Genomic DNA, 14,094 nt, shown 5'->3' with positions numbered 1-14,094 from the left:
AATTTCACTTACAAACCTCTTCTTGAGCCAGGCACCAGTGGCTCATGCCTGTAATCCTAGCTACTCAGGAGGGTGAGATCTGAGGAACACGGTTTAAAGCCAGCCCGGGCAGGAAAGTCCATGAGATCCTTATCTCCAATTAACCACCAGAAAACAAGAAGTGGCACTGTGGCTCAAGTGGCAGTGTTAGCCTTGAGCTGAAGAGCTGAGGGACAGTGCTCAGACCGAGTTCAAGCCCCATGACCGACCAAAAAAAAAAAAAACAACACAACAACAAATCCTTTTTACAGTGCTTGCCTTGTGTGGATTCCAGCCAATAACCTTGTATATAACTGTTAACTAACTACCCTCCAGTGCAAGGCACAAGCTTCACCTGTGTCCCCAGTTACCTGGGAAATGCTCAGAGGGCCCACTCTCATAGAGGACTTGCTGAGTCGTCTTCTCCATGAGCTGTGGCCCCGGGCGGCCTGCCCTTTGGAGGTTTCTCATGGCTGGATTTTAGGTGCTCTGGCTTGGAACTTTCCCTTCCTGTGAGCTGAGAGGAAACTTGCTAAGTTCAGCTGCATTTCCAGAGCCTCAGCCCCTAAGAACCTCAACATTCTTGAGGGAAAATATCCACCTTTAACTGTGGTCCATAGAGCAACTTTGTTTCTTTGATCCCACTGTCAGAGCTAGGAAGAAGATTCTGGAGCAAGCTGTTTTATGCCAGCGAGTATTTTTTCCTCTAGAGAACTCAGAAAGCTTTTTCCTTGCTAGCACTTGATGACACAAATAATTAAGATTATCACCAGAGCTCCTCTAGGAAATATGGAAGAAAGGCATGTCCCTGAAGGCACTGAAGACAGATCCCCACAAACAAGAGGCAGTTATTTCCTAGTTCTGGTAACTCAAAACTTCAGAAGTTTAGCTGGCTAGCTGACAGACAAACCCATAGGCTGACACGTCATTTTCTGCTTTTCCTTCAGTTCTCTGATGTTTGTTGGCAGGAAAGAAGCTGAAATTACTAAACTACTAAAATCCACTACTGAGAAATGACCTGGTCAGCTTGGGTAAGTATGAATTCTATTTAGTCACATTTCTCAAACTGTTGCTGCTTCCTAGGTTATATTACTGATAATGGAAGGCCCATACTGTCTCCAACTTATCACAGGCTGGAGAAAGCACTAACTTTGATATTGCTGGAATAATCTTGTCTCAGTGGAATTGGCTGAGAATACTAGAAAGACTTGGTTTATAAAGAGAAATCCCAAATACAGTTTTTGGCACTTACCTTTTGTTTCATTTTATCTATGATGGGAAATTCAGAATAATGAAAAATAAGAACATAACTTCTTGGGGTAGAGGCATGGCTCAAATGGTAGAGAACCTGCCTAGCAAGTGTGCAGATCCTGAGTTCAAACCCCAGTACCACTGGGTGCAGGTGGCTGACGCCTATAATCTTAGCTATCAGGAAGCTGAGTCCTGTGGATCCTGATTTGAAGCCAGCTGAGGGAGAAAAGTCTGTGAGAGTCCATCTTAAACTAATGCTGGAAAATGCTGGACTGAAGGTGTGGCTCAAGTGGTAGAACTCCAGCCTAATGAGAACACATGAGTCCTGAGTTCAAGCCTTGATACTGGCACCAAAAAACAAAACAAAACAAAACAAACCCACCTCAGTACCATAAAATAAATAAAAAAGTCAATCCTTTAGGAAATTGTAATGCTTTCCAAAAAACTACAATTTTCTTAGGCTATCTGCCCAGCAGTGAGGCTTGGAGACACCATCACAATATTATCATCCAAAACCAAAATTCTTCCTATTATAAAGAGCTGACAATAATTAAGGAAAAAAAAAAAGAAAATGAGAAATAAGCTTTCATTTTCTTCCTACAAAGAAGTAAAACAAAAAATGAAAAAGAACTAAGACAGGAGCAAATTCCTCCAAGAACAAACTGCTCCCCTCTCCTTAGACCTGCAATCTTCACAACATGACCACACACAATGCTGCCTGTGTTGGCCTGGTGTGTACCGCCATACCAGGATGATGTGTGAAGCCTGAAACGTGCCTGTGAACATTGGGAGATTGGTGCCTGTCACTACCTCTGGTGAAGCACAGATTGCCAAACTGGACACCAAGAACACTAGAACTGGGATGGGACTTCAGGGCCTTCCAAAGATACTCAGCCTGTGTACTACAGATGTGCTTTTCTATAGAAAAGAGCACTGACAATGGCAGCATCCTGATAAAAATACACGATTCAGGGAGAAATGTGGTATCTGGTACAACCAATTACCAAAGCCCTCGGGTCTGAAACATTATTCTAAATTCAAAGGGATCTATTTTCCCAACATCCCTCTCACAAGTATACTATTAAGTACTTGAGTTTTCATAGTATACTACCTAGATAAGACACACTCAAATGAAACATTTGCCCAACAAGGATGCTAAACATTAGAGTTTGTTTTATTGCATGACGTTTGCATAAGAAAAAGTATTCTTGAGGACTGTAAGGCATCATGCAATCACTGATAAGCCAATTATTAACTGCATACTTAATGGGTGGACAGAGAATCTAGTATTTAAAAACTATTTCCAAAAGAGTACATAAAAAAAATTTAACATGATGAGCTTTACATATGGTTTATGTTTGTAGGTTCACATCTTTAAAAAGTGCTTCAAATGTACTGTTGGAAAGCTGCTCTTTACAAATGGTGCTGGGGAGAAGGTCAGACTAGAAACTGTAAAAACTATGAAGGAATTTGAAAGCTAATAATGTGGTATTCAAACTTACGTGAATCAGTTTTCAATTCTCACTCAAATTAAGTTGATATATTAATATATCTTTAAAAAAATCTATTTGAAACCAACAAAAGTCTATTGAATTCAAGTTACAAGTGTTGGGCGATCGAATCTCTGAGAAGACCTTGACCCGGAGACCCCGCCTGGAACCCGTACCGTCACCCCCGGGGCTAATCGATGTACTGCGCCATCCAGCGGAAGCCTTCGCCGTACCCTTGCCTCTTCAGCACGCTGCACATGAAAACTTCCAGAGGTCGGGCGTTCAGCTCTTTCAGCGACACACTGCCCTGCAAGGGAAGAGCCACGTGACGGTGAAGTTTGGTGGAATAAAAGCTGCTCTCACCAGCAGGCTCTGGGTTCTGCTTTAGAAGCTATGGCTGAATGCTTATAATCTTAGCTACTCAAGAGACTGGGACCTGGAAGATCAACCGGGAAGCCAACCTGGGTGGAAAAGTCTGTGATTCTATCTCCAACTAACCAGCAAAATGCTGAATTAGAAACATGGCTCAAGTGATAGAGCATGACCCTTGAGCAAGCAAAGCGGAATGAAAGCAAAAAAAAAAAAAACCCTGAGTTCAAGCCCTCATACCAGTACAAAACCAAAACAAACTCAAGAAGATAAAATCCAAATTGACTTCACTGATATTAAAGACAAACACTGAGTTAGGTTTAAGATGGAAAAAAGCATTTTAAAAAAGTGGAGCTGACATTAAATAGACAAGGACATGGAGGCACACAGCCATAAACCCAACCAGCCAGGATTAGGAGGACTGCAATCCAATGCTGGACCCAAGCCAAAAACAAAACAATAAAAACCAAAACTCTGAGCCAGGTGCCAGTGGCTCACGCCTAGCTACTCAGGAAGCTGAGATCTGAGGATCACCATCCAGGACAGGAAAGTCCATGGGACTGTTATCTCCAACTAACCACCAGAAAACTGGAAATGGTAAATGGTGCTATGGCTCAAGTAGAACACTAGCCTTGAGCACAAAGAGGCTCAGGGACAGTGCCCAGGCCTTGAGTTCAAACCTAGGACCAGTTAAAAAGAAAAAAAGATGGGAATGTGGCTTAGTGGTAGAGTGCTTGCCTAGCATGCATAAAGCTCTAGGTTCAATCCTCAGTAACACATAAGCAGAAAAAGCCGGAAGTGGAGCTGTGACTCAAATGGCTGAGTGCTAGCTTTGAGCAAAAGCAGCTCAGGGACAGTGCCCAGGCCCCGAGTTCAAGCCCTAGGACTGGCAAAAAGAAGACTATCTGAAAAATAACAACAGCAAAGGGGCTAGGGATAGAGCAACTGGTAGAGCACTTGCCTAGCAAGAACAAGGCCTTGAGTTCCAACTCTAATGCTGCCAAAAAAATCCTTGGAGGGCCAATCTTGTTATGACATTTGAGTAAGAAAAATTAGCATGCACAAGGTCTTGCGTTGAATCCCTAACCCCCTCCCACACAAGGCAGAGATTAATATCTTCCAGATCAATGTTACCTAACATAATAATACTCACATGCTTTAGTAGTGCTCTACCCTGAAAGTATGTATGTAAACCAAGGAAATTCTATAAAGTTCTTCCATGATTAGTAATTATTTCTGGCAGTACTAGGATTTGAACTCAGGGCCTTATGTTGCTGTGCAGGTGCTCTACCAATTGAGCTACAATGCCAGCCATTTTTGCTTTATTTTTCAAATAGGATCTTGTACTTACTTCCCAGGCTGGCCTGAACTGTAATCCTTTTAGGGTTCCAACATAGTGGGATAACAGGCTTAAGCCATCACCATCAGCTATTCTTCCATTTAAACCTATCTGAGATTTTTCTAGACTTATCTTTCCCTGACTTCTTAATGGATCCATCATAAATGAATACAAAAATAATGCGAGCTAGTGAAGTCTGAGGCAAAGAGTTCTAAGTTCCATGTCAACCTGGGCTATAAAGAACACCTCAAATAGTACCTTAAAGATTATTCTAAGGTATACTTTCAGAAACCCTAAAACACTCCTATGTCCAAGTTTATGTCTTACTTACCTCTGGTGAAACTCAGAATATTGAACATACTATTGGTATGCCTAAATATTTAAATATATTATTTGATGGATATTTGTTTTGTTTTTAGATGGTATTGGGAATTGAACCCAGGGCTGCTTCTACTGAACAATATCCCTAGCCCTAGTGGCTAATTCTGAAAAGATATGATAATTAAAAGTTTCCCATAAGCACAAACCTTAGGAAGAACTGAGTCCAACACTTTTTGGGTCTCATTCTTCATTACTAGATAGAAATGAAGACATTAAAAAAGAACTGAATAGGAACTGAATTGGAATGTGGCTTAGTGGTAGAGTACTTGCCTAGCATGCATGAAGCCCTGGGTTTGATTCCTCTGTGCCACATACACAGAAAAAGCCAAATGTGATGCTGTGGCTCAAGTGGTAGAGCACTAGCCTTGAGCAAAAGCTCAGGGACAGTACCCAGTTCTACCCCAGGACTGGCAAAAAAAAAAAAGATCTGTAGAGTATTTTTACAATAAAAATGTACAAAAAAAGTGTTAAAAAATTGTTTTCTTAAGAAATGAATTTGTTGGGGGGGGAAGGTAGCTCAGTGGTAGAGTGCTTGTCTAACATGCATGAGGCCCTGGGTTCAATTCCTCAGCACCACATAAACAGAAAAAGCCAAAAGTGGCGCTGTGGGGGCTGGGAAGGTGGCTCAGTGGTAGAGCGCATGCCTTGCATGCCAGAGACCCTGGGTTCCATTCCTCAGCACCACATAAGCTAAAAGAAAAAAGCCCGAAGTGACGCTGTGGCTCAAGTGGTAGAGCACTAGCCTTGAGCTGAAGAGCTGAGGGACAGCGCCCAGAGTTCAGGCCCCATAACTGACACACTGAGACAGACAGACACACACAGAATTTGTTGGCAAACTATCTTAAGGACATGTTTATCCTACAGGAATAAATATCTACAACTGTCTTTTTTACCTTTCCTGTTGTCTGACCATAGAGACCGAACATCTCTCGTAACCTCTCTTCACTGATGGCTTCAGGTCTGTCAATCTTGTTCCCAAGAATGAGTATAGGCACATTAGCAATTGTTTCATCTGTCATTAGTGACTGAAAAACAACAAAGAAACAAGTTGGTTTGAGACCACACAAAAGCTTACTCTGACAAAACAGGACTTATTCTACCATGTTGTAATATGCCCACTTGCTCACTAACTTCTCCACATCTTGGTTTTTGTTTTCTTTTCTTTTTGCTGGTTCTGGGGCTTGAACTCTGGGCCTGGGCTCTGTCCCTGAGATTATATGCTCAAGGCTGGTACTCTGAGCCATAGCTCCACTTCTGGCTTTTTGTGATAAGATAAGAGTCTCACAGATTTTCCTGCCTGAGCTGGCTTCAAACTGCTCAGATCTCAGCCTCCTGAGTAGTGAGGATTACAGGTGTGAGCCACTGGCACCTAGCTCCCACATTTTAAAGTGAGTAAAATGAAGCCATAAACTCAATTCTTTGGTCTCCCTAAGGCTCTTTCAGAAAAAGTTCACATTGCCTGTATGTATATGGGTAAGTAGAGTGGCTGCCTTGGAGGTGGACAGACCTGATTTCACTTCTGGTTCTGCTGCTTCTGAGTTGTGATCTTGGGCAAGTTAATTCCACAAAAACTTAGAGAGAGCAGGGAAAGAGCAGAACCAACCTTATTGGAGCTGAGAGTTAAATCACAAAATACTATGAATAATGCCTGGCACAAAGGAAAAAATCAGGAACTTTTCTACTTTGGACATTTCCATACGAACAAGTATTCATTCACCTGCAACCTTCAGTCCAATTCCATATTTGCTACTCTCTGGACTTAGATCTAGTTCTGCCTTGTTAACTGCTCTTGACCTGAGAGAGGGAGAAGAGGGAGCTAAACGTGCACCTGCCTTCTTCTAGAAGTAGAGACAATGATGGCATATTATTCAAATGCTGGCTACTGACTAACTGGTAAAGAAATGGCATCCTAGGAAGCAGGGACTCATGATCAACCTGGAAGAGTACAATCTAGTGTCCTGAGGTTTTCAGAAAGTACATGTGTTAGTACTTCCTCATAGCTACTATTACTCCACATTATTCCCCTCCACTTTTGTGGTAATCATTGAGTTAATCCACTGCTATTCACAAGCTCAATAAATTGCCAAGAGTGTCACCACAGATTGCAGAAAAGTTGTACTTTGATACCTTCAACTCCAACCTATTCAGGCTGATAGGAGTGACTTCACCACAAGTAGTTTTAATTATTCAACTTACATCAAGTTCTTCTTTTGATTCCAACAGTCTTTCATGATCTGCACAATCCACCAGGAATACAATGCCATTGATAGCCGGAAGGTAGTTTTTCCATACTCTTCGGGCTAACAACAAAACAATCAAGAGTTAGAATTTACTTGCTGATGAGACCTAGCAGATGGTGTGATCACAGAACACAGAGCAGGCGCCTCCTGGCTGCCGCTTACTATATGCTCAAGTTGACGTTTCAGCTGGTGGTGCTTCCCACCAAAACTGAAATTTCAGACTTTGCTTGACTGTGGGCAAAATACTTCACTCTCTAATTTGCCTACCAGAAGTAGAGTTAATATCTTCTACCATTAGACAATGATGCTCAGTAAGTTCTTTAGATTGCCACTATAGAAATCTCATCTTTCTGTAGGAAATTATATAATATAAGCAGGACAAAGCATACATAATGGGCAGTATTGGTTTCTGACATTCTAGTCTATCAATTTTTTCCAGTAACAAATTTGTACTGCCAAAAAAAATTCTATCACAACAGTCTTGGAAAAAAAATACCTAAAAAAAAGTAATCAAGGAGGGGTAAGAGCTCTACATTGAAACCTATAGAATTTTGAAGAAAAAAAAATTAGAAGATAGAAAGAACTTCCATGGTCATAGATTTGTAGTATAAAAATCAATTTACATATTCAATGCCCATCAAAATCTTAATGTCATTCTTTGCAGAAATAAATTCACATGGAAGTATAAAAGCCCCTATATGACAAAAGTAATCTTGAGCAAACGGTGCATCTAGGAGGGTATCACCATATTGGCCTTTAAATTATACTACAGAGCCATAGTAACAAAACATGATATTGGTACACACACACACCACAAACCAATGGAACAGAAGACCCCAAAATAAAGTTACACTGCCACTGCCATCTAATTTTTGGCAAAGGAGCTAAAAGCAAATACTGGAGAAAGAAGTCTGTTCAGCAAATGGTGCTGAGGAAACCAGTTATCTACCTGTAGGAGACTGAAATTAGGCTCCTATCTCTGACTGTGAACAAAACTCAACTGCAAGGTGGATGCTAGTAGCCTATAATCCCACTCAGGAGGTAAAGATCTGAGGATCCAGGTTTAAAGCCAGACCAAGCAGAAAAATCCATAAGACTCATCAATTAGCCAGAAAATAAAGCCAGAAGTAGAGGTGTGGCTCAAGTGGTAGAGAACCAGCCTTGAGCAAAAAAAGCAAGAGAGCATGAGACCCTGAGTTCAAGCACCAGTACCAACATACTCTTCACCTCCAAATGGATCAAAGAACTCAAAGACTTAAAATTTAAATCTAATATGGGAAAACCCTGGAAAAGTTACAGGCACAAGGAATCCTTTTCTGAATAGGACTCCAATTGTTCAGAAAATAAAGCAAGAATGGACAAATGAAACTCAATCAATAAAAGTTCCTGTACAGTGGAAGAAATAACTCTCAGAACCAAGAGAAAACTCACAGAATGGGACAAAATCTTTGCCAGCTATTCAATGGGTAAAGGATTAATATCTAGAAGTAAATAGGAAAAGAATAACATGACTAATTAATGGAGAATGAATGAGACAGTTCTCAGAAGAAGAAATACAAATGGCTACCACATTCATGAAAAAATGTTCAAAATCCTTAGCTATAAAGGAAAAGAAAACCAATCAGAATGGAAATCATCAAGAAAACAAACAACAAACACCACTGGAATATGGGGGAAAATGAGCCCTTGTACAGTGTTGGTAGGAATGTAAATTAGTGCAACAACTATGGAAATCAGAATGGTGGTTCCTCTGAAAAATAAAAATTTAGAACTAGGTAGATTCAAGTAGAAGTGAGTAAAAGCCCATCTACTTTATCACGATAAGCAATTCAGCAATTGTTTATCATGATAGTCATTCTAGAATTTTTTTTTCTTTTTGGAAGTATTGGGGGGTTTAAACTTAAGGCCTTATGCTTATAAAGCAAAAGCTCTACCATTCAAACCATACCCCTAATCCTACCCTTTGCTTTTAAAGCATTTATCTGGGATAGTAATCACTAAACTTTCCTGTACTGAAACACAATGGCTATACCTGTAGTAAGTTAAAATAAAAAGAGAGAATACAGAGGAATAGATTCTTACCTTGAACATGGCCACCCAGATCAAACGTTGTAAAAGTCATACCAGCAATAGTTAGTTCTTCTGAAGCTAAACAAAAATACAAAAATGCTTATATAACATGAAAATTAGAAATTTTCAGCACTTTTGAGGTGAGGGCAGCCCCAACTACAAAGCAGCACTCTGCCTCAAAAAACACACAAAAGCCAAAGCAGAAATCAATTTAATGTTGGATTACTTTAATTGCAAGCAAGGTCAAACCAAACATTTATAAACTAATAAAGGAATATTTTGTTGACATGTCCCCTCCCCCTAGGTATGGTGGCACAGGCTGTAAGCCAGGACTCAGGAAGCGGAGGCAAGAGTTCAAAGTTAGACTAGATAAGGAGCACTGTCCAAAATAAAAGTCGAGGATGCCAGGCACTGGTGGCTTACACCTGTAATCCCAGCTATTCAGGAGGCTGAGATCTGAGGATCGCAGTTCAAAGCCAGTCTGGGCAAAAAAGTCCCTCAGACTCTTATCTCCAACTAACCACCAGAAAACCAGAAGTAGAACCGTGGCTCAAAGTGGTAGAGCACTAGCAAAAAGCTCAATGGGACAGCACCCAGGCCCTGAGTTCAAGCCTCAGGACTAGCAAAAAAAAAAAAAAAAAGTAAACAAATGACTTATACCTTATACCTAACACAAGATTACTCTGTAGGGCTGGGAATGTGGCTTAGTGGTAGAGTGTTTGCCTAGCATGCATAAAGCCCTGGGTTCGATTCTTCAGTATCACATAAACAGAAAAGGCCAGAAATGGTGCTGTGTGGCTCAAGTGGTAGAGTGCTAGCCTTGCACAAAAGAAGTTCCGGGACAGTGCCCAGGTCCTGAGTTTACGCCTCAGGACTGGCAAAAAAAAAGGGGGGCTTGGGAAGGTGGCTCAGTGGTAGAGCGCTTGCCTTGCATGCCTGAGGCCCTGGGTTCGATTCCTCAGCACCACATAAGAAAAAAAAATTAAAAAAAAAATAATAATAAAAAAGATTACTCTGTAGTCTCTTCCAATTCTGCTATTTTTGTAGACAATTTTATATACTCAATTTTACTATGATCATTTTTCTTTAATAGTATTGTTTGTTTATGCCACTCCTGGGATTGAACTCAAGTTTTTCTGGCTTTTTATTTCCCCAATCACAGCTGGTATTCTACCACTTGAGCCACACTTCTAGTCTGGCATTTCGCTGGTTAACTGGAGATAGTCTCAGACTTTTCTGTCTGGGCTGTCTTCCAACCTTGATCTCCCCCAGGTCCCAGGCTGTTAAGCAGCTAGGATTACAGGCCTGCACCACTGGTATCTGGCAATCGTATTGTTCTTGCTGGGTATGGTGGTTTATATCTATAATCCCAGCTCCTTGGGAGACAGAGACAAAAAAAAAAAAAAAAAGGCATGAGACCCTATCTAAAAGGGAAAAAAAGGGGGCTTAGGGGTGTGGGGCAAATGTAGAGGCCCTTAATTCAAACCCCAGTACTATTTTGCCCCATTGTTCATGCTTGTACTTCTAGCTATTCAGGCAGCTGATTATCTGGAGGACTATGGTTTATTGGCAACCTGGACAAAAGAGTTTTGCTAGACTCCATCTCCAAAATCACCAGTGAAAAGTAGGGCTCAAGTGCAGAATACTAGCAACAAGTGAAAAATCCAAGCAAGTAGAGGTCACTATTTTAGTATGTTAGTACTATTCTAGGGACAGGTCAAACAACCTCATAATTTACCTACCTCATAATTTATCCATCTTCATTTTCCTCACTCCTCCCCAAAAACATAAAAGTGTTTGGTTGGTGTCTGACTCAGCGTCATTTTACGGAAACATGTGTCCTAGATTAATATACTTACTGGGATGCAATGTTGGCACATGCTGGCCAAGTCTGTCATCTTTTAGCATGTGCAGCAGTGTTGTTTTTCCTGCATTGTCCAGTCCAAGAAATACCAGTTTACCAGTTTTCTTATATAACCCTGCAGAGTAAGAACTATGATTGGTTAAAGTGTTATAAAACAGATTATCCAATAAGTCTAGGTTCCTAACATTTTCAATTAAAAAAAAAAATCTAAGTTATTTTCAGTTTGTGTGTGTGTATGTTGTATGCTGGTATTAAGACTTAAAGTTTCCTACTCTCACTGAGCTTTCTTCTCCCTCCCCCCCTCTCTCTTTCTCTTTCTTTCTTTTTGCCAGTCCTGGGGCTTAAACTCAGGGCCTAGGCACTGTCCCTGACCTTTTTTTGCTCAAGGCCAGCACTCTACCACTTGAGTCACAGTGCCACGTCTAGCTTTTTCTCCTTATGTGGTACTGAAGAATCAAACCCAGGGCTTCATGCATGCTAGGTAAACACTCTACTACCACTAAGCCACATTCCCAGCCCCACTGAGCTTTCTTGCTCATGGCTAAAGCTATAAACCACATGAGCCATGCCTGTAGGCCTTATTTTCAGTTCTAAAAGAGGTTTTTGTTTGTTAAGAAAGCTGAGCAAGGGCTGGGAAGGTGGCTCAGTGGTACAGCACTTGCCTTGCATGCCTGAGGCCCTGGGTTCCATTCCTCAGCACCACATAAGCAAAAAGAAAAAAGCTGGAAGTGGCACTGTGGCTTAAGTGGTAGAGCGCTAGCCTTGAGCTGAAGAGCTGAGGAACAGCGCCCAGGCCCAGAGTTCAAGCCCCTTGACCGGACCCCCCCCAAAAAAAGAAAGCTGAGCAAGTAAGAGTATAAAGGCCCAAGTTCAAGCTCTGGTACTGGCAAAAATCAACCAAATAAAAACATTGGATTCCTAAGAAATAAAGCATTTATATACATAAATTGATTAATAAACAGTATATTTTTTTAGGAATATGATTAACAACAATCTGAAGAAACACTAATTACTGTTGCCATTTTACTGATAAGGAAACTGGGGGTAAGGTGAAAAAAATTAAGTTGGCCAAGATTATGTAACTTAAAAGAATGAGTAATTGAATATGACTACATGATTTAAAAACACTTTTCCTTAAGAACTGGTTCACAGATGAAGTGGTTCAACACAAAGAAGCATACTTGTAAATATAGTATTAAATAGGGTAATTAGTCATACAGAGAGCCAACATTACCTAAAAACTGTAGCACACTGCTGAAACCACTGTAAATCCAATCAAATATGAAGGACATATCCAAGTCTTATAGGGTCTGAAAAAGAAGAGTTTGAGGTTTAGTACAACAGGAAACACTAATATACATTAAACACTAATGGTGTTAACAACAAACCTGATCTATACTGATGTATTAAAAAAACCAAAATGCCATTAAGCCATCAAGTAGAGACTATTTTCTGCCCATCAAGGGAGCAAAGTAAAAAAGAATTACAACAGCCAAGGCTAGAAAAAAAATGTTGTAAAAGAAGGATAGCTAGTAGCAGGTTAAACTGGTACAAATCTTTTTCAAAAATCAAAGTGGCAGCCAGCCATAGTAACACTAGTACTTGGGAGTCTGAGGTAAGATCTCAAGGTCACGGCCAGCCTGGGCTACATTGTGAGATGAGCGGAACAGGGAAGGGGAAGGGGAAGGGGAAGCGGGGGGGGGGGGGGGCTGCTCAAACTTGTTGCCCAGTTATCCTAAAACTGCAATTTCCCTGATCTCACCCACTAGCTAGGATTATAGGCAGGAACCACTGCACCTAGCTTAGTTTTATTTTTACTATTTTTATATGTGTACCTGTTCTGGGGCTTGATCAGGGCCCAGGTATTGTCCCTGAGCTTTTTTGCTTAAGTCATTAGTGCTCTACCACTTGAGCCACAACTCTACTTCTAGCTCTCTTTTTTTGGTGATTTTTTGGAGATAAGAGTTTCCACAGTCCTTCCTGCATGGGCTAGCTTTAAACCTCAAATTTCAGATCTCTGCCTCCTGAGTAGTTAGGATTACAAGAGTGAGGCACAGATGTACACCTTATCTTTACTTCTTAAAGACAGTTGCACTCTGAATTGCCTAGACGGGCCTTGAACTTTCAATCTTCTACCTCAGTCTCCTGAGTAGCTTGGATTACAAGTATGTGACAAGACCCTGAATAGTTGGGATTATAGGTATGTTGTACCACATTTGGCTAGAATTTTGTTTTTACAGTAAATCAGTTCCTAAGATCAAGTGATCAGCAAATTTCTGAATAATTCCATTGTCAGCATCAAAAGAATGAGATATACAACATATGATATATGTATAGACATATATCCGCACATACAAATATGTATATGTATATATCACATATATGTATATGAATATAATACCTTAGGTGTTCCTATTTCACTCAGATTAAAAGTTGTATCTCCTTAACTTGGCATGGTGGCACAGTTCTGTAATCCCAGCAACTGAGAAGCTAAGACAGGGGAATGGTGAGACCAAGGCCAATCTGGGTTACACAGTGCACTCAAGGACAGCCTGTGATACATAGCAAGACCTTGTTTCAGAAACAGAAAGAAAATCCCTGGGTGCTGGTGGCTCACACTTGTAATCCTAACTACTCAGAAGGCTGAGATCTGAGGATCGAGGTTTTAAGCCAGCCTGAGCAGGAATGTCCATGAAACTCTTTATCTCCAATTAACTACAAAAAGCCAGAAGTGGAGCTGTGGCTCAAGTGGTAGAGTGCCAACCTTAAGCACAAAAGCTCAGGGACAGTGCCCAAGCCCCAAATTCAAATTCCAGGCCCAGCGTGCACGTGCATAAAGCACACACACACACATACCCCTATACCTCTAGTTCTGCCATTATTATTAGGGTTCCATTGTATGTGCAAGACCCTGACTTTGATTTGTAGCACCAAAAACCAGAACAAAACAACAACAACAAAAAGAAATTAGGATTTATTAGAGAATATATGTAAGTTTATACTCAGCTCTTCAGCTCAAGGCTAGCGCTCTACCACTTGAGCCACAGCGCCACTTCTGGCTTTTTTCTTTTT

At 40.8% G+C, this 14,094-nt stretch overlaps 1 protein-coding gene across 2 annotated transcripts in view; it reads right to left on the bottom strand.

The window, feature by feature from the left end:
* Window positions 1-2,422: 2,422 nt before the first annotated feature.
* The window catches only part of Sar1b (secretion associated, Ras related GTPase 1B), a 21,488-nt gene continuing 9,816 nt past the window's right edge, over window positions 2,423-14,094 (bottom strand). For both annotated transcript variants that reach the window (XM_013031012.1, XM_013031013.1), the window contains exons 2-7: window positions 12,257-12,332; window positions 11,018-11,137; window positions 9,171-9,236; window positions 7,045-7,148; window positions 5,742-5,873; window positions 2,423-3,066 (exon numbers count right to left, since the gene is read on the bottom strand). In XM_013031012.1, the coding sequence (XP_012886466.1) occupies window positions 2,950-3,066; window positions 5,742-5,873; window positions 7,045-7,148; window positions 9,171-9,236; window positions 11,018-11,137; window positions 12,257-12,314 (597 nt within the window). In that variant the 5' untranslated portion in view covers window positions 12,315-12,332 and the 3' untranslated portion in view covers window positions 2,423-2,949. The remainder of the gene's footprint in view (window positions 3,067-5,741; window positions 5,874-7,044; window positions 7,149-9,170; window positions 9,237-11,017; window positions 11,138-12,256; window positions 12,333-14,094) is intronic.

The sequence above is a fragment of the Dipodomys ordii genome, unplaced genomic scaffold (assembly GCF_000151885.1).
Source record: "Dipodomys ordii isolate 6190 unplaced genomic scaffold, Dord_2.0 Scaffold135, whole genome shotgun sequence".
Taxonomy (NCBI): Eukaryota; Metazoa; Chordata; class Mammalia; order Rodentia; family Heteromyidae; genus Dipodomys; species Dipodomys ordii.
Note: the sequence above shows the minus strand (reverse complement) of the source record. Positions and strands in the feature narration are given on the sequence as shown.